The sequence below is a fragment of the Oryctolagus cuniculus genome, chromosome 4 (genome assembly GCF_051225735.1).
Source record: "Oryctolagus cuniculus isolate XC-2025 breed Fujian yellow rabbit chromosome 4, ASM5122573v1, whole genome shotgun sequence".
NCBI classification, from domain to species: domain Eukaryota; kingdom Metazoa; phylum Chordata; class Mammalia; order Lagomorpha; family Leporidae; genus Oryctolagus; species Oryctolagus cuniculus.
In genome coordinates, this window is record NC_142870.1 from 135,466,149 (window position 1) to 135,487,285 (window position 21,137).

The following is a 21,137-nucleotide window of genomic DNA, read 5'->3' on the forward strand; positions in this document are numbered from 1 at the left end:
CCCCGGAGATGGCCCAGACTACATCCCTGGGAGTACTTTTCCATGTGGACTGCAGGGAGATCTTGTAAGGCACAGGCCCAGGTTACAGACGCTGGGCTCGGCTTCTGCAGGGTTTACACGCCTCATTACTGGAAAGAGTCTCGGGCTCTCCTGGCACTAGCGGCGGGGGAAGAAATGTTCATTGGACAATAAAAACTTCGAGCTTACAGAGTGGGATAAAAACATGGCCTTGCTTTTACAGGGCGATAAAACCCTCTCCCCCCTCCCCGCCACTGAAATAAGAGGGCGCGACACAGTTCCATGGCCCGGAGCGGCGTGGCCGCACCCAGCCAGGGGGTTGTTGCGGATCTGCAGGCACTCTGGGTTGGAGGCGCCTGGGACGCCACGTCCAGAGAGGAGCAAGTTCTCACCCTCCTAGGCTGCTGTGGGAGCTGCGGAGAGAACTCAGACTCGCGGCGACTCCTCCTCCCACTCCCAGGCCCACTCCCAAACCCAAGTACAGCCTGCTCTGTTCCACCCAGGGGCGCTGCGTGAGCCTCCACACGTAGCCGCAGACAGCTCCTTAAATAGGATCGGAGGTGCGCAAACAACCCCAGACTTGGGGCCCAGGGCGGCGAGCGCGGGCGACCGCACGGGAGCACGCAGCGGCGGGTCAGCCCGCGGCCAATAGCCAGGGCGCGGCCCGCCCCGTCGCCTCCCCTTTCGGGGAGCCTATAAGTCACCCCCCGGCGCCCGGGCGCCCGCCGCTCCGCGCCTCCGCCTGCAGCTGCGGGTTCGGCTCGCACCTCGCCTGTCCGCTCCCGCCCTGCAGGCGCCTGCCCCGGGCGGATCAGGGGGTTCCTGCGCTCTCGCGAGAAGTGCTCCGCCGCTGGCGGTGGGGATCCCGAAGCCGGCGCCGGCCCTCAAGGGGGCGAAGATGGGGTGTGACTCGCGGAAGCCCCTGCTGCTGCTGCCGCTGCTGCCGCTGGCGCTCGTCCTCCAGCCGTGGAGTGCCCGCGGGAGGGCGAGCGCGGAGGAGCCCTCTAGCATCTCCCCAGGTGAGCAGCCCTGCGGCCGGGGCGGCGCGATTCATTCATCCGCTGGCCCTTGGCGGGGCGCTGCCCGCAGAGCCGGAGGGGACCGGTCTGCTCCCAGGACTGCGGGGGCCTCCCCCGGCGCTGCGCTCGCTCGGACTCGGCTACGAGCGGGCGTGCCCGCCTTCCTGGGCCCCGGAGCCCGTCTTTTAAACAGCGCGCCCGAATCTCCCTTGCAGAGCAGGTTGGGGTTTCCTTTTGGTCTTGCAGGTTCCTGGGCTCTCTCGGTTCCTCTCCTTTTCGGGAATTGGCACGGTTTATCCGCACCAGTGCTCGCTCTGTGACCTAAACACGGGGCTCAGTGTTTGCTGATTGATGGTGACACATTCCTCCCTCCCAGCGCCCCAGGAAGCAGCCTTAACACCGACCTCAGGCCAAGAACAACCCTCGGAGACCTGGCTTGTTTTCACGAAGGCTCCCGGCTACCCAGTCCGTCCGGGCGGCACTTTACGCCCCCGGGGGTCTCGTCCACTGCTCCCCGCCCTGAGCCACCCTTTTCCTGAGCCTGGCTCTCAGAAGCCGGAACTGCACACATGGTTTAGTCAAGTTCGTGTAAAACAAACTTCTTACATTTAGCCAGATTAAAGGGAGTCTCACCACATGTTTTCCAAACATACTTTGTTGCCAGTTGTTGCACACGAGAAATCCCTGGAGTTCTGTGCTTTTGTGTTTTGTGCGTAATTCTGAAATTGGATCTTGCATTTAAATCACCACTGATGTAGCTCTCTCTCCCTGTCTCCCTTCCTCCCTCCCTCCCCTCTCCCTCTCCCTTTCTCCTCCCTCCCTCTCTCCCCCCTCCCTGCATTTTCCCCTCCTTTCTCCCTCCTTCCTCCTCTCTGTTCTCTGTCTGCTCCTCTCTCTTTTTTCAGTGGTGCCTTTTCTTTCGTTAGAATCATTTTGGCATTTTTTAAATTCTATAAATTAACAGAATGCTTCTCTTCTTGAACTTTAGTTAAGCAGAATGTTACTTAAGAACAGAAGGTTCTATCGGAAAATTACATTCAGAAGATGATAGAATCCAGGTAGTCCATGTCATACTGGTTTTGGACTTAAGTGTTTGAGAAAACTTGAACGGGACAAGCTGCCCATCTTTTGCACGTTTCTGCCAAACAGTGCTTGCTTTGTTTGAGACTCCTCCACACACAGATGGGTTTCTGTCAGTTACACGATGCTTTTCTTTCTTTCAGGTACATTTGACGGTTTAAAAATGGATTTCTGAGCCCGTATGATTCTCTAAATTTGAGTTAAAGTTTTTTATCCTTTAAAAATATTTCCTGTAGCATATCATCTAGAAAATAGACAAGTAAATGCCTTCAGCAAACTTGGAAATGTAGACCTTTTAAAAAGTGTTTCTCCAGAAAGTGTTTTTGTTGAAATACCCAAGGAAACTTTTACTGGAAATAAAGTAACTAAGGGCTTCGTTATTTTTAGAAGTGTCTCTTTAACCTGTGTGTGTTTTATTCTTGATTCCCAACTCCCCTTACTTTTTATAGAAGTCATCGCTTGCAGATGCCTTGAAGTTTATAGTCAAAATTAGCTTCCTTTCCCTCTCTGACTTTTACATTTCTTGGAGCTGGTCAGTAAACTTTTAATGAATTGTAAATCAGAAAAAGGGACTTTCAGATATGAATGCTTTCTTCAGAAACAGAGCACATTAAACCCACTTTTGAAATCTGAGGACACTTTTGGTAGGTGGGCGTGGGGAATTCCCAAATGTGGGCCTGTATTAGTTTGTGATAGGTGTAGGTGTAGGTGGATGTTCTTATAGCTTGTGTGATAAGCTACCTGATGTAAAAGGCACGCTGAGTGACAGCATGGCCAGAATCAGGGACTGTGATCCGTGTCAGCCCCTACATGTGAGGATACTTCAGCAATCTCATGGGAAAATGGAATTAAATTATAGCGTACATTTCCACGAACTTTTTGAGAACATGTGTTACAATGGAAAATTTTTATTTGAAGTTGTTTTATTTATATAAATAGGATGTTCTTTTGGACTCTAAGTTGTCTAATATAATAGGAGTTTTTTTTTTTTTTTTGAGTTTGCTTATCATTTCTATCCTCTGTATTTATCAGCCTGTTCCTGCCAGCTACAAAGAAATGGGTTAGATTAGAAGTTCTCTGCACTATTGACATTTTATTTCTTTGCTGTTGGGGGCTGTTCTGTGCATGGGGGTGGTGGTGGTGGTGTTTAGCAGTACCACTGACCTCCAGATGGGAGAATGAGAAAGTCTGGCAATGGAAAGTGGCCAAATGTGCCCGTGGGGTGAAATGGCCCATTGTTGAGAATCACTGGATTAGTCAAATCTATGTACATATTTGAAACAGTGTGGTATTATATAAGGGTACTTCAAAGTTTTGGGAAAATACAAATAAAAGTTAAGTTTGATTTGGTGCTAAAGTTTTTGAAATATGTGCATGGTTTTTCCATATTGCACATTTTCTGTGACCTTTTTGAAGATCTCAAAATAGTGATTTTGGAATAACAACTCTTGAAAGCAAATATTTATAGTGATTTTCCATTTTACCCTGTAATAGGGAATGTGCTGTTTGAATCATATTCATGGAATTTGGGAGTATAGTTTCTCTTAGCTTGGATGCTATGTGTTGACCAGAGCTGAGCCCACTGCTTTTTGTTATATTGACTGAGAGTTCTGCTATCATGCTATGTTGATTTCTTTCTGGTTGCTACTTTATTCTTAGCATGCAAATAAACTACCAGAATTTTAGTTAAAAAAACAAATTTCTCCTAGAATCACACATAGTAATTGAAAATTATATCTTTATGGGAGCTTTTACAGACAGAACCCTGCTAATCGGTGTCATTAAATCATATTCATACCCTGATTTATCTTTCTTTGTAGATGAGAGTAGAAGGGGTGGCTGTGTGTATTCCTGCCAATTTGTAACCAAGGCTTCAGACCTGGATCAACATGATATGTATGTTCTGAGATACCTTGACTATTTTGTGATCTAAACTGAGCAGAAACCCAGTTTTGGGCAAAAATGAAGGCAATGGTTTCAGATGTTTCTGTCAAGACTAGTATTTTTCAACCATGTTCATTTATAAACTCTTTAATTTACTGTGGTGCATTCAAGGAGGAAAGGAAAGGTTTGTCCTCGTCTCCTGGTGCAAACCAGCAATTTACAGGGTGGAGAAGGAAAGAGCAAGACCCTAGAAAAACCACTGCAAGAGAGTAAGAGAGGCTTATTCTCTGGATTTTCTGTGTCTTGGGTCCAGCCACACTGGACTATGTATTGATCTTCAACAGAGTACACGTGAAAATGGACATCAAAACAACTCTAGACACTATGGGGACAAAGAATGAAAATTGATTTGAGCGTCCCTTCTTTCTATAATGTGGGACAAAACATTTAAGCATCAGATTCTGATTATATCAAAGAGTATGAGGATGAGACCTCTCAAACTGTGCTGGGAGCGCTATGTCTTTGGAGAACAATGTAGTAGTAATGCCTAGTGGAAGTCTATTCATTGTGTAAGGCCAGGTCCTAAGAGTGTCTTCCCTTTATTGTCTTTTATTTGGCTTTCTAACTTCTTAATGCAGTTGCTTTATGCAAATTATACTTGCTTTGTTTAATAAATTATAAATCATTTGAAGTGAAGGGCTAAGCTTTATTTTTATGTTCTTTTTTTTTTGTTTGTGCATTTAAGATTTATTTGAAAGGCAGAATGACGGAAGAGATGGAGAGATAAAGAGATCCTCCATCCCCTGGTTTTCTCCCTAAATGGCCACAGCAGGCTGAAGCCAGCAGCCAGAGTGGTCTCCATCCTGGTCTTCCACAAGGGTGGCAGGAGCCCCAGGACTTGGTCCATGCCCTGCTGCCCTCCTAGACCCATGAGAAGGAAGCTGGATCAGAAGCACAGTAGCTGGCTTGAACCAGCACTCTGATAATGGGATGCCGGTGTCCCAAGCAGCGGCTTAACCTTCTATTCCACGATGCGAGTCCATAACACCGTTATTTTCCACAAAGAGATTCTGAGCTTATGTTGAATTTCTGTCCTACTCTAAATGTTACGAAAATTGGTGTGCAATTAGATTACCAGTTGTTCTTTTTTTCCAGGGCTTTGGATAAATTCCTTGAGCTTCCTTTCTTTAGTTAGGGAAGCGTACACAGCTGTGACTTGGTGCCTTATTAATGAAATGTCAGTAAATCTTTGCGAACTTTACTTGACAGCTGTTCTCCACAGGTGATATTTCCCCCTCTACTGACTTGGCTGGCATAAAGTGACCCCTTCACTATTACTTTCAGGTGATTGTGTGCCATGATCGTTTTCCTGTAGGCGGTAAAATGGAGATTTTAAAAGTTACGTAACTTGCACAGAATCACAGAGCTGGAAAGCAATAGTTGGAGGGATGTGTACCTTGTCTTCAACTATTCTCTATATTTTTCCTGACCTCATTATTGTACTGTTGGATTTTGAGACCTGTGTGAAAGAAACAGAGACTGAGCTTCAATGACTTAGAGAAGCAAGGTATTGCCTTGCTAAAACAGAAAGAACATAGTTGTAGGCTTATGTAAATGAAAGGGAATGGGATAGTCAGAGTGAAGGAAAGCTGGGCCCAAGGCTAAGGTTACAGGCTATGACCCTCTGACAAACAAAGCAGGCCAAAGCTAACTACCTGTTTTTGTATGATCTGTGAGCTAACAAAGTTTTCTACATTTTTCAGTGGTTGAAATTTAATGTGTGTGTTTTGATATTCATGAATATTCTGTGAAATTAAAAGGTTTATTGGCTCACAGCTGCAATCATTCATTTATGTATTACTGTGGCTACTTCGATGCTACAAGGCAGAACTGAGTAGTTCCTATGTCCTGTAAAGCCTAAGATGTTACTCTCTGGCCTGGTACAGAAAAAGTGTTGCTCCTTGCCTTAGGAGTTCATGTTCCGACTTAAGCTGTGGCTGATACAAATCTGCTGGAAAGAGCCAGATTTTGGACAGTAGCAGCTGGCTCTGGGCATTTCAGAGGCCTGTTTCTCATTTTAGATTTTGTCAATGACTCCTATGCTATTCTGAAGTCAAACTTAGAGTTTCTCTGTTACCTCTTTTTGCACACAGCATTTGAAGCTAACTAGGCATGTTCCTTGGTATAATAGTCTTCTCAGCATCAGAAGTGATTGGAACTCTCTGAAAGGAGCTGCCTGTTTCCTCTTCAGAGCTTATGTAGCAAAGGCACTAATTAAGTTTATGAAAATAGAATTTAAAAACAGTTCATTTTAGTGCAAATAAATTTTGAAATCTATGCATAATTTTTCATAATAATCATTTTCCTTTAATCTTTGAAGACCCCTTGTATTACAGAAATTTGAATATGAATTTGTGACTTAGTTCTTGGGAGAAATAATTATTCCCTTTATCAGTTCATATTTTTATTCATCTTTAATGTTTTAAATTATTCTAAACTGAAAAACTGGTGGCTTTTAAGCAACACATTTTTTAAAAATATATTATTTTATTTGTGAAAAAGGAGGGAAAGAGGGAGAGAGAGAGAGTGTGTGTGTGAGAAAGAAAGTGAGCAAGTTCTCCCATCCACTAGCTAGGACTGAGCTGGGCCTGGACTAGGCTGAAGCAGGGAGTTGGAAACTCAATCCAGTTCTCCATGTGGGTGGCAGGAACACAATTACTTGAGCCATCATTAAGGCCTCCAAATTCTACATTAGCACTGAGATGTAGTCAGAATCTGAAACCTGGGCAGTCTAGTGTGTGCTGTTGTCCTAAATTCCTCTTTATTGCTAGGCTGAATGTATTTTTTTTTTCATTATATTTTAGTAGTTTGCATTTGCTTTGAAATGCTTGTCTCACTAAACTAAACTTAACAAAGCTGTTTGTCAAAGCTATTCAAATTGTAGTTAGCCAAGAAATAGTTATTAAAAGTAGAACTAAAGATGGTTTTTTAATTTTTTTCGTACTGTGTTTGCTACGGTAAGGCCTGTATCTGTTGCAGTCTGTATTTGATAATGAACCTTTAGCAGATGATGTTGCAGTCCAGAACAGATTTCTACCCTCACTGTGTCATGAGGATGCCTCTTCTAAAAATATTCTTTATTATTTCAAAGAATAGTACCTTCAAGTAAGCTTTAATGTTTTTCACTTGGGGTAAATAAAAAAAGTTGAAGAGCAAAGGTGTATTATTTTTATACAGAGAAGAAAGAATTTGATGACTTTTTTTTGTTAAAAGAGGGAATTCTACTTTGTTAATTTTCATTTAATTTTTTTAAAAAGTCTCTTATGATTGATTCAGATATTTGATTCCTTTAGTAGCATTTTGTGGCAGTTTGGGGAAGACAGTTCTTGTTTTTGTATTCCTACTGATGTGTGGATATATTGCCTCTTCTTGAATTTAGTGATTGAGAAGATGCTTAGTTTCTCATTGTGGAAATACACTTCACATTTACCACATTTACCACGTTTTTAGTTTAAAATTTAGTTTGTAGAGGTTTAGAGTTCAACCTTTGTCCAGCCAGGGAGAAGTGTTTGTTACAGCTGGGCAGTCTTGTCTTTGTCATTTGAAGCACAATCCACACTGAAATCTTTGTTCCTTTAGTGCTCTGTTTGATCGTTCCTGTTCTCACTGGAGAATGTCTGCACCTAAGCAAGTTTCTGAGTAACAGGGACACTCCCCCACCTTGTCAACACAGGCGGACTGGACTGGGTCCTCTACTTCCGCGGGTCCTCTCCCTCTGGGCTGAGCACTTCTATTTCTGAAGAACTGTGTCTATAATCAAAATCTTCACTAGAAATGAAAAAAAAAATTAAAATTATAATAGAGTTGAAAGAATAGTATTATTACTCTGTTTAATAACACTTGTATACAAATAAGAGTTTCGGTGAATGTGCAGCTAAAATGAAGGGCTAAAAGATGTGAGATGGACGGGAAAAATGAACGAGAATTACAATTAAATCTTATTTGTTGTATTGACTGTTTATTGATTTTGGTGTTTCTTTCACTGTTTTGAATTCACAAGTCATCTAAATGTTTTATTATGTTAACTTATCACCTTTTCATTTTATTTAGGGTTATAGTCTCAATTTTTTTAAAAACGAAATGAAAAATTCTAGCTACTGCTAACTCGTTTTTGAGTTTGCAGAGGGTAGTAGAGATAGCACTTTTTTTCTCTGATATAAATGCTGTGATTATGTGGTCCACAATGTGCTGTGGACAAATATTCTTTTAATCTTTATTTTTATTTCATTTTATTCAAAAAAGAGACAGACACACAGAGGGAGAGACAGAGAGAGAGACACACACAGAGAGATCTTCTATCTCTTGGTTCACTCCCTAAATGTTTACAACAGCCAGAATTGAGCAAGGCTGAAGCCAGGAGCCAGGAACTCAATTCAGATTGCCCACATGGATGGCAGGAATCCAAGTACTTGGGCTATTATCTACTGCCCCCCACCCCCAGTACATATTAGCAGGCAGCTAGATTGAAAGTGAGGAGCTGGGACTTGAATCCAGTACTCTGAAGTGGGATGCAGGCATCTCAAGCAGAGTTAACCACCGCACTGAACACCGACTTGCACATTCAGTTTTATTGTCCTCATTGGTACTGTTGGTTAGCTCCAGACACTCAAGTGCACAGAGTGGATATTTAATATGCATCTTGCTGCACAGCTTGGCCCTCCGACATGCACAGTAGCAAGTAGAAGGGGTATGGAGATCCTGCCAGTCTTGGCTTCCTGATACAGGGCATTGTTCTGACCTGGAAGAGGAAAAGTCCTAAAGCTGTATTGCGTTCCAGCCCGAGTGGACAGTGTCCCATTGACAAAACTCAGTCATTGGTGAGTATGCTTCGACTGGTTTGAAGCCACAACTTTTATGGGGCCTTAGAGTGCTAATTACTTGTTGGTGCTACACACACTGTTAATAAGGGAGCCAGTTACTTTTGGAAACTTGAAGAACATTTTTAAAATTTTTTCCTTTTTGGTTTTGCAGCATATTAAACATCAACAGCTATTTTGATTGAAAAAACTGCATAAATAGAATTTAAATCATTTCTTTAAAAGGAAGAGAGAGAGGGAAGGAGGAGGGTAGAGAAAGGAAGGAAGGAAGGAAAGAATGAAGGAGGGAAGGAAAGAATGAATGGACTGGCTACCAGCTCCTCAGGCAAACTTAAAACCACCACCCCAGTTCCATCACCCGGGGTGTTTTACAGAGTGGTTATGCAGATTTCTTTGATGGGATTTTCCAGTCCTGTCTAAGGCAGCACTGGGCCCCTTGTCTTCACAGGTCCCCTTCTCTGCTCTAACCCTGCTGGGTTTTCTCTGGCCTCCAGCTGGCAGCACCACTGTGACCAGAATGCGCTGTTCCTCCAGCCTCTCCGAATTCCTGTTGGCCACATCTAGCGGAGGACAGTTCTCCTTTTCTTCTTGGTTTGGTTTAGACAAGGCTGGGATTTTTTAAGCAGTGACTTTACTAGGTAACCAAGGACAAAACAAAACACAACTCCCAACTGGAAAATCACCAAAGCAAATAAATGAACAGACATACAAAGTAGACTCAGAGTTCTTACTCTATTTTGACTTGAGTATAGTTAGATTCCCAAACACCTGGTGCTTCCTTGGAGGTTTATAATTCTGTGTCCTTGCTTAGCTTTTCCTTTCATTTTTGTTTTGTCCAGAAACATTTTTATTTACTATAGTAATTTACATGGTTATATAATTGTACATATTATATGTGTAATACAGCATACAGATTTACATATTACATATAAAATTCAATATTTGCATGCAGTGTGAAATGACCAAATTAGGATAATTAGCATTTCTGCCTTCTTAAACATTGATCATTTCTTTGTGCTTGGAAACCTCAAACTCCCCTCTTGTACTTTATAAAACATATACTAATTGTTGTTAGCTATAGTCACTGTAATGTGCTATAGGACACTAGAACTTACTTCTTCCATCTAACTGTATTTTGGGCTTCTTGTCTTTCATTCTTCTTTCTCTCATTTCCTCTACCTTTCCTTACTTCTAATGACCACTATTCTGTTTTCTGCTCTTATGGAATTGACTCTTTTAGCTTCTACAAATGAACAAGAACATGTGGTACTGATTTCTATGCCTAGCTGTATCAGTAAGCATAATATCCTCCATTTCCATCCTGTTGCCACATTCTTTTTTATGAACGAATAATATTCCATTGTTGTCTACATATTTTTATCCATTCATTCATTAATAGATACTTCGGTTGATTCCATGTCTTGGCTGTTGTGAATAGTATTGCAGTGGACATGGGGATGCAGATATCTCTTTGACATACTGATTTCTTTTCCTTTGGATACATACCCAAAAGTGGAATAATTGAATCATATAATTGTTCTATTTTTATTTTTTGAAGAACCTCTGTACTGTTTTCCACAACAGTGGTCCTAATTTACATGCCCTCCAAAATGTGCACACGTTTCCCTTTCGCTGAATCCTTGCCAGCATGGCTTTTTTTTTTTTTTTTCCATCTTTTTAATGAAAACCATCCTAACTTGGGTTAGATGGTATCTCAGCACAGTTTTGATTTCCATTTCTCTGAAGATTAATGATATTGGGCATTTTTTCAAACTTGTTTTTGCCCATGTTCTTTCTCCACTCTTCACTTCTTCCTACCACTTTCTTTTATGCAATTACTACTTCCCAGTGGTTGGAGTCCTTGAAGTCCATGAGTAATTGATAGCTGGTAAGATGGCATAGGTATGTGTAGTTTTAAAAACATTTTAATTGATTTATTTGAAAGGTAGAAAGGTAGGGAGAAACAGAGCAACAGAGATCTTCTGTCTGCTGGTTCAGTCCCCAAATGCCTGCAACTGCTGGTGCTAGGTCAGGCCAAAGCCGGGAGCCCAGTGCTCAGTTCAGGTCTCCTATACAGGTAGCAAGACCTCAAGTACTTGAACCATCACTTGTTACATCCAAAAGTGGATATTAGCAGGCAGCTGGATCAGAAGTGGAATCAGGAGGCCAGCTCTGTGGCACAGTGGATTAAAGCCCTGGCCTGCTGGCCTGAAGTCCCGGCATCCCATATGGGTACCAGTTTGAGTCCCGGCTGCTCCACTTCCATTCCAGCACCCAGCTGATGAACCTGGAAGAGCAGCAGAAGATGGCCCAAGTACTTGGGCCTCTGCACCCACATGGGAGACCCAGAGGAAGCTCCTGGCTCCTGACTTTGGATCCCCTTAGCTCCTGCCATTGCGGCCATTTGGGAGTGAACCAGTGGATGGAAGACCTCTCTCTCTACCTCTCTCTGTAACTCTGTCTTTCAAATAAATAAAATAAAATAAATCTTAAAAAAAAAAGTGGAGCCAGAATTTGCTCCCAGGCACTTCAATATGGGATTCAGGATCTTAACCAAGCCTGCTCCTATTTGTGGTTTCTTGGAAACATATTACCTTGACCCTTAGCTGTAGGTGAAAATTCTTATGTTTCTGTTCATATTCTGTTCATAACTTTTTTTGTATTGCCTTCATTCTTTTCAGTTTTTTTTTTTAAATATTTGTTTGTTTATTTGAAAGTCAGTGACACAGAGAGGGGGAAAGAAAGAGAGATTTTCTATCCACTGGTTCACTCCCCAAATGGCCTCAATGATCAGGGCTGGGAAGGCCAAAGCCAGGAGCCAGGAGCTTCTTTCAGATCTCCCGCATGTGTTTCAGGGGTCCAAGTACTTGGGCCACCTTCCACTGTTTTTCCCAGGCCTTAGCAGGGTGCTGAATTAGAAGTGGAATAGCTGGGACTTAAACCAGTGCCACATGGAATGCTGCCTTTGCAGGTGGCAGCGTCACCCCCTGTGCCAAAATCCTGGATCTCATTCTTGGTTTTGAGTAGTAATTTGCATTTGATTTTATTAATCCATGTAATTTAATACATCTACATTTAATTAACTAACCTTCAAATTTTTTTTTTGTAATACACTTTCTCTGGTGGTATTAACCAGAATATAACTTCATAGACGTAAATGTATGCCAAGAATAATTCTCATTGTGTAATATTCTGCAATGTGACAGTGTTTCAATATATCATGTATTTATTGAGTGACTAGTCTTTGCTCTGTTGCCTTGTGTGGAGGAAAAATAGAAACAGAGAACAAGATGAATAACCCAGAAACATATTCCGCAGTGAAGTTCTCAGATCCTAACGGGGTAAATGATACATAGGTAAAAGTGAAGAAATCAAAGTGCTAATGGTGAAGCAATTGGACTACAGGGAAACGCACAGACGTCTGGCACCAGGAAGTCTGCATCTGAGGCCCAATTAATCTACCCAACAACCCTGAGCCAATTAGTGAGCCTTTTTAGACTTTTAAGATCTTTATAGCTCTGTTATTTGATACTTTTTGGGTTCTAAGTATCATGGGTAAGTGGGCAAGATAGTGCTGGAGGAATCAGAATAAATGACCTCAAAGAAACTTAGCATTTGTATGTTAGGCTGAAGGAAGCATAAATACCAGATAATTTGTAATTTGATTTCTAATGTCACTTCTAGTTCTTGTATCAGGAACTGACCTTGACCAGAACTTGATACTGCTTTTTGCCTAATTCGCTTTTGATTTGGAAGTAAGAAAGTAAGGCCAAGAATAATTAGAATTAAATTTCCATTTAAAAATATTCCATTTTTTGAATATGAAAGGAGTAAACAAATCTGATGTTTATATGAAACTATTTTCTGTCTTCTGAGGAATAATATTCTCTTCAGAACATTTTAAATAATGTAAGCAGTTTTAAAAATAAATTTATGTTCCTCTGCTTGCTACTTTTTTTTTTTAAAGTTTATTTGACAGGCAGAGCAACAGAGAGAGGGAGAGAGATATAGATAGAAAGACAGACGGACAGGTAGATAAATGTCTTCCATTTTCTACTTTACTCTCCAATGCCTGCAATAGCCAGGGCCCAGCCAGGCCAAAACTAGGAGGCTGGATCTTAGTCTGGGTCTGCCATGTGAGTGGCAGTGTCCCAAGCACTTTGGGTCATCACCCTCTGCTTCCCAAGCCCGTTAGCAGGTAGCTACTTTGGAAGTTGAGGCAAGACTTCATCACAGACACTGGAGTGTGGGATTTTATGTCCCAAGGAGACACAGTGCTTGCCCCTTTGTTTCCTTCTTGACTCCTGGAGTCATATAGATTAACAGAAATATTTCTGATAACTCTGGAAGTTTTTTTTTAAACTTTTAAGATACATTCTTACTTAAAAGTTACTATCTTATAAATTATTAATAAAATAATTATCAAATAATCTGGATTTACCTAAATTAAATATCTTTAAAATGATTTATTTTATTTATTTGAAATTCAGAGTTATAGGAGAGAGAGTGGGGAGTCGAGAGAGAGAGAGAGAGAGAGAGAGAGAGACAGAGCTTCCATCTGCTGGTTCACTTCCCAAATGGCTGCAACAATTGGGACTGGGCCAGGCTGAAGCTGGGAACCAGAAACTCCATCCAGGTTTCCCACAGGAGTGCAGGGGCCCAAGCACTTGGACCATCTTCCGCTGCATTCCCAGGTGTGTCAGCAGGGAGCTGGATGTGAAATGGAGCAGCTGGAAAATGAACCAGCGCCCATGTGGGATGCAGGTGTTACAGGTAGCAGTTTAACCTGTTGTGCCACAACACCGGTCCCATCCATAATCTAAATACTGTAATTATACTCAACAATGATTCTTTAATGTCATCTAATACCTATCTAAATTCACTTTTACCTTCTTTTCTCAAGGATGCCTTTTTGTGATTGGTTGATTTGATGCAGATCATGAATTTCTCTTAAATACTCCACTGAGCTGCCCTGGTCTAGGTGTTAGGACTCTGGCAGCCTGATAGACAAATCCAGCCTTATGTTGTGTTTCAAAAATCTCAACCTCAGTGCTATGCTTTTACGATAAGGAAATTTGGCATGAAAATCAATGTTTCCTTGGATGAACCAAAAAAAAAAAAAAAAAAAAAGAAAGGAAAGTCTGGCAGTCCTTAATTTGCTTCCCACATGGCAGCAACAGCTGGCTGACTGGTGTTGCTTGTGCATTCCTGGTCACCATAGCTCCCACCTTGCCTCTTCACTGGTGAACGTTTGCAACCCAGGCCATGGCATGTACCAAATGAGATAATTAGTTCTTGAGTTATTTCTCTTGTTTCATCTTTCTTGAGTGGTAGATGCTACTGGCATCCTGAGTAGAGGTCAGGGATGCTGCTCAAACACCCTCCAGTGCACAGCATGCCCCCTACAAGGACGAGTGATCTGGCCTGGCCCCAGGGCAAATTTGCTGAGATTGGGAGCCAGCTCCTGTCTGAATAGACATTTCTAATTTTACTTCCCTCCTTCCAGTGCCTCCCCCATTTCCAAGTGTGTCTATAATTATTTTCATGTTTAATATTCACATCAAATATATGTGTATATATATATATATATATTTATTTATTTATCCTAAGCTACATATAAGGCAGTTATCCTCCCTTTTTGGTAATAGTTCCAAGTCTTTGACTGTCAAAATCCTACTTACCATTTTCAAGGCCCCCTTTAAGCCCACTTATGAGACCATTCTTTTTTTTTAAAGATTTATTTTATTTATTTCAAAGATAAAGTTACAGAGAGAGAGAGAGAGAGAGAGGTCTTCCACCCTCTGGTTCACTCCCCAAATGTCTGCAACAGCTGGAGCTTGGCAGATCTGAAGCCAGGAGCCAGGAGCTCCCACATGGATGCCGGGGCCCAAGAACTTGGGCCATCCTCCGCTGCTTTCCCAGAGGCATTAACAGGGAGCTGGATCTGAAGTGGAGCTGCCAGGACTCAAACTGGTACCCATATGGGATGCTGGTGCTGCAGGCAGTGACTTAACCTGCTGCGCCGGAGCACTGGCCTTGTGAAACCATTTTTGATGCTACGTGATCATATAGTATTTTTCAAGAGCCATTTTATTAGAACTTGAAATTTTCTTTAAGATCTATTTTACCGTTTTTCTTCATTGCACTCCCTGCTTCTCCAACCCAAGACAGAAAGATTCAAGCTTTCTCCTCATCTCTTGTTCTCCCCTCCCTGCTGAACCCCTGCAGCGTCTTGTGGTCATATGTAATCTGTGATTTCCTGAGGGATGTAGTCGGATCTTTCAGTCTTTTCTGTGAATTAGCTTCCTGCTTTTGGCTGGATTTTTAGCCTGGAAGAGGGCAGAGCCAGCATCTCTTACTGTCGGTTAAGAAGCCTGTGAAGTGCTGTGCTTTAGGGAAGCTTCTGGAAGCTTCACTCAGGTCACCCAAGTCACATAATGAGAGGTATGGACACCTGTACGGGTCAGGGTTCCATTTAGGAAAAAGAATCCACGTTAGATAGGTTGAGCAGAAGGGGATTTAATAAAAGTGATCACAAGCTCACACAGGTATTGAGAAGGCTGGAAGAGTGGGCTTTCGGCTGGGCCTCTGGCAGGGACTTAACACAACAGCTGGGAGGGCGGTCCAAACAAGGAGGGTACAGTGTCTGGCCCTGGTGTGGGGAAGCAGATCAGGAGACACCGTTAGAACCACTGAACTCACTAAGAGGTATAATCCAAGGATCAAGAGGCTTCGCCCACTGACTCCTTACACCCATGGGCTGTTGACTGGACTCTAGAGCTCAGAATTCAACAGCTGCCTCTCATATGTGTTTATCTATGTTTCCCTCTCTTGCACCCTGTCTCTTCCCCTTCCCTTTTCCTCAACACTCACAAAAGGAGACACTGACCCTGAATATGCTTATCAATAGAAATGACCATAAATGGGTATGGGTGGCAGTGGGTAGGGTCCTCTATCTTTCGCATCTCACAGGAGTACCTCTGAAAGGAGGAGCACAGATGAGGCTCCAAAGGAGCTGGAGAAAAACAACTTTATGACTTTTTCAGTAATTGTTCTTCTTGAAGCTTGACAAATCATTCAGTGATTTTAGAATTTTATGGATAAGTCTTTTTGACAATTAGGGGCCTAGGTATGGGCTCACTATTACACAGAATGCATCTTCTACTTAGTAACGTGGGCCCAAATTATAAGGTTCTAAGATTATTGAATGTTTTGTCAAGTTTTGAGAAGAAGCGTTGTTGAAGAAAGTAATGGGAAAAATCAAGTGAAACTGTAGAACAGAGGAGAACTATAGGAATTTCTGTCTCCTCACTCCATTTTTAGGCTCACAGGTCATAACTTATGTGGGTGACAGTGTGTGCAGATTATCCCTAATTACAATTTTATGGTGTTTTGACTTTCCACTATTCATTTTATTATTATCTAATGCTTTCATCTAATACAGTATCCTGTTAGCTTTCAGTAAATTCTCAGCTGGCTGAAGTCGCTTTTCTGAGATGAAGCAACTGGAGCTTTCTCTAGGCTTCTGGAATTTGAAAAAGTCAAAAGATAACAGGAGAAACCAGGCTCATGCATGAAGGAAGGATTTCATATGACTCAGCCTCTTAAACATTCATGAAAGCAGAAGTACAAAGGAATAAGTGGTGAAATATCATAACTGTACTTTGTGATAATAAATTAATTTCTAGTGATTTTTTAATTGAAAATTTGCTTTTGATGCAACTGATTTTTACATGTGTGGTTTCTTTGTTCAAGCAACTATCAATAAGCTTGCAGCTGAAACTCCTGCTGAACAATTCTATAGAGGAGTGTCTTGCATTAGAATTATAGTGTTTGTCGTCCTCACAGTGTTTGGGGTTGGCACTTGCAATGATTATTTTATTTTACGTGGACTTTCTGGCTTTCTGCAGTTCACTACACATGGCATGTATTTATTTTAAAGTTTCGTTTGTTTTACTTTTATTTGTGAACAGTTCCAGGTGATAAGCAGACATATATACCTCAGTGTTAAAATGAACAAAGAGAACTAGTTTGGGAAGGATACATTAGATGAATAAATTCATATATGGATTTAATATGCTGCCCTGGACATTTTAGGTGTGTGTGTGTGTGTTTACAGTAGACATCTGAAAAATGTTTACTTTCATATTGATGAAGATGAAAATAGATGTTTGATGAATCTGGATTTATTTTGATAGCATGTGCCTGGTACAGCAACATGTGTCCTGTGTACAGTCAGTTTCACCCATTCTAATGTTTTCACATGTAAATCATTCTGAAAGCTCTAGTAATAAATGACAGATCTCTTGTAAGAAATGTTGAAGTGAAAGTAGGAGTTAGTAAGAACTAGGATATATCAGATTTAATAAAGATAGTGTAACTTCATTTAAAAATTAAAATTTTTGATTATAATGAAACCAGTGCTTATAAGTAAATAAGTACTGTTAAGAATAAATTAAATTTGTCTATGATCCCACTCTCAACAGTAAACCATGTAAAACTTGGTGATATTCTTCCTTTTTCTGTTTTTATACTTTCATATATCTTCAATATAAAATAGGGACATAAATACTATTAACAGTCATAAAGAGGCAACTTTGTATTCTTCCTTATTTACAAAGCACTATGTTGTGATCATTTGCCCCGGTATTGAATACTCCTCATGTAATTTTAAAGTAGTATCTTGAGATCTGCTGAGGGATTATACTGTAATTTGTAAGTCATTACTTGACTGCTGGATATTACTTTACACTAATGGAAATAGTGTAAGGATATTATTGAAACTAGACTTTGATTTCTGTTTTTACTTATTTTAATAGGATATATTGAAGAAACAAAATAGTTAATTCAAAAATATGAACTCTTTAATATCTCTTCTTAATTATTATTGTGTTGTTTCCAGAAGGTGGTATGGGTGTTCCTTCTACCAGCAGTGTACAAGATGATCTGTTGTATGAAATTACTTTTTAATTGTCTCTTTTCTAGTTTTCAGGGAGAATGATATCTTCTTTTTAATCCTCCTCTATATTTCTTAAATCCACAGTGTTTTATTTCTTTACTTGCTAAAATAAAAGCTCTTCTTACCCTCCTCTCATTTCACCTCTGCTATTTCCTCTGCAAGTTGCATGTTTGTATCAATGGATTGTACATTCTAGTGGAGTGAGAAAGAATGAGGCAGATATTTTGGGTGGCCACAAATCCTAGGAAGAAAAATAAAATGAGATTGGAGCAGGAGTGATGAGATTGGGGAATGCCATTTTCAGTATAGTGGTTCCCCCTTATCTGTGGTTTCTTTTTCCAAGTTTTCAGTCACTGGCCCTGAACCACAGTCCAAAGTTGTTAAATGGAAAATTCCAGCAGTAAATATTCATAAGTTTAAAGCTCTGCGCCCTTAGTAGCATGATGAACTCTCACAGCGTCCAGCTGGGACACGAATCACCCCTTTGTCCAGCATATCTGCACTCTATATGTTAGTCATTCTCTTGGATTTTGGATCAACTCTAATGTTGTGCTTGCATTCAAGTCACCCTTTTTTTACTTAGTAATGGTCCTAAAATGAATGAGTAGTGATGCTGGAAATTCTGATATGTAAAAGAGAAGGTATAAAATGCCTCCTTTACATGAAAAGGTGAAAGTTCTCAGTAGGGAAAGAAAAAAATTCTATACTGAGTTTCCTAAAATTTACAGTAAGAATGAGTCATCTATCCATGAAATTGTGCAAGACAAAAGAAATTTGTGCCAGCTTTGCTGTTGATTGTAAATTGCAAAAGTTGTGGCCACAGTGTGTGAGATGTGCTTATTTGCTCATCCCCCTGCATCTCATCACACAGGCCTTGTCTCATGTCATCACAAGTCTGATATGATACAGTAAGACATTTGAAGAGAGACCGTGTTCATTTAAAACACTTATTGTTTAAATTATTATTTTAGTTTTATTTAAAACACATAATTGTTTTGTTTTATGATTGTTAAATTAAACTATCATATATATATATATATATATATATGCAAAAATCTTACCAAGGTTAGATACTATCTAGGGTTCCGGGCTTCCACCAGGGGTCTTGGAATGTATCCTGGTGGATAAGGGAGCGGGAGGAAGGGATGATCCAACTTTCACATCTGGTCATATAAATATATTTTTAAGATATATTTTTAATTTATTTGAAAGACAGAGCTACAGAGATAGGTAGGGACAGAGAGAGAGAGAGAGAGAGAGAGAGAGAGCGGTCTTCCATCTGCTGGTTCACTACCCAAATGGCTGCAATGGTTGGAGCTGAGCTGATCTGAAGCCAGGAGCAAGGGGCTTCTTCCATGTCTCCCACATGGGTGCAAGGGCCCGAGGACTTGAGTCATTCTCTACTGCTTTCCCAGGTGCATTAGCAGGGAGTTGGATTGGAAGTGGAGCAGCCAGGACTTGAACCAGTGCCTAAATGAGATGCTGGCACTGCAGGCTGGGGTTTCAACCCAATGCGTTCAGCACCAGCCCCTTTATTTTTATTTTTTTTTAAGATTTATTTTCATAGACTTAAAAAAGATAGAGAGGTAGGGACACAGAGTATTTGGTTATTTTTCAATAGGACTTGAAGGAGAGGTTGCTTCTGGGAGAGAAGGGTTATAGGCAACAGAAACCACACTTACAAAGACTCTGAGCCACTGAGGTGCTTGGTGTATCTGCAGTGCAACCAGAAGTTCAGTGTGCCTGGAATGAGGTCACGGAGTAGACAGGGGCTGGAGAGATCTGACTGGCATTCAGGACCAGGTTACTTAGAGACTGTGGTAATGAGTGTGGATTTTGTTGAAGACGAGGGAAACCATTGGAAAAGTTTAAGGAGAAAAGAGACAAGATCTGTTTTGCTTCTGAGTTAGAATAAGTTACTTTCTCTCTACATATGGTTGGTGAACATAGTTCAGGCTGGATTTGAGCCTCATCCTGCTCCCTAATGGGTGGGCCTGTGCAGTATAATTGCCCAACTATACATTGTGTCCCCGAGTTGGCATGGGTGTAGCCATCCCAGTCTTGCAGCACTGTGAAGAACAGATCGGAGACGGCAGGGGTGAATGCAAGGAGGTCCTGTAGGACAGGATTTCAGTAGTCCAGGCAAGAAAGGGTGGCTTTGATTTTAAAGGTTAATTTATTTCTTTGAAAGGCAGAGTTACAGAGAGGGAGAGAGCTTCCATTTGGTGGTTCATTCCCCTGAAGAGCTGTAACAACTGGGGCTGTGCCTCCTGAAGCCAGGAGCCGGGAGCTCCATCTGGATCTCCCATGTGGATGGCAGGGGCCCAAACAGTTGGGCCATCTCCCTCTGCTTTCCCAGCGCAATAGCTAGGTGCTAATGTGGAGCAGCCAGGAATCAAACTGGCGCTCATATGAGTTGCTGGTATTGCAGGCAGCAGGTTAGTTCTATGCCACAAAACCAGACTCCGGTACCCAGGTTTAAGCCACACAAAAAAATGGTCAGGAGAGGCTAGATCCTGCAATTCTAATAAAATTTCCAGACAGATTGGATGAGGAATGTGGGAGGAACATAGGTGTTACGAAGGACTCTGAGATTTGTTCATGCCATTTTGCATGTTATGAGTTCACACCGGTTAGGTGTATACTACACTCGCCGTTCTGTAGATTCTCGCTCATTGCAATTGATCACAACTTCTTTGAGGGACTTTGGTGAATATTTTACATACTTCGTTAATCAGCGTTATTACATTTACAGTCTGTTTTGTGTCTCTGATGTGATCCAAGTGAAAAACAGGCCCCTGAAGCAGAAATTTTGCAAAGGAGGTTGCAGCATGAAATCCCAGGAAGAAGGCCAGAACAGCTGCTGTGATTCATTGAGCTGTGAATTTGGGAGAGCGCACTCTGCAAAGCATTAGTTAGTGCACTGAAAAATTACAGAGCAGCTTGACGCAGATTTTAAAGTTTACCAGAAATTGACATAAAATCAAGGCAAGGAAGATGGGGACAAATGGAGGAAAGTGTCTGGCTGCAGGCCTGTGAGGTCAGTGCTGCTGGAGAGGCCCTGAGTCAGCTGCGGTTGGTACCTGGGCATCAAGTATATTTGATCTGACAGGAGGTTGGAATGTGCTGATGATGTCCCTTCTTAAATAATCTGATGCAGTATATTAATTTAAAAGCTTTATTTTATCTTTTGTCGATGTTTATTATGCTTAAGTTGTGTTTAAAGTAAAGCACTGTGAGATTTATGTGGAAAACACTCCTTTCTCACCCCACTTTCCATTTAGTTCAGTGGGAACACTC

General features: G+C 41.4%; 1 protein-coding gene across 2 annotated transcripts in view; it reads left to right on the forward strand.

Annotated features, from left to right (window-relative positions):
• The first annotated feature begins 361 nt into the window (after positions 1-361).
• PLOD2 (procollagen-lysine,2-oxoglutarate 5-dioxygenase 2) overlaps positions 362-21,137 on the forward strand; it is a 99,676-nt gene continuing 78,900 nt past the window's right edge. Inside the window, exon 1 of one of the 2 annotated variants that reach the window (XM_008266286.5) lies at positions 362-1,037. In XM_008266286.5, coding sequence (XP_008264508.1) covers positions 917-1,037 — 121 coding nt within the window. In that variant the 5' untranslated portion in view covers positions 362-916. The remainder of the gene's footprint in view (positions 1,038-21,137) is intronic. The other variant, XM_008266287.5, reaches the window with a different exon arrangement.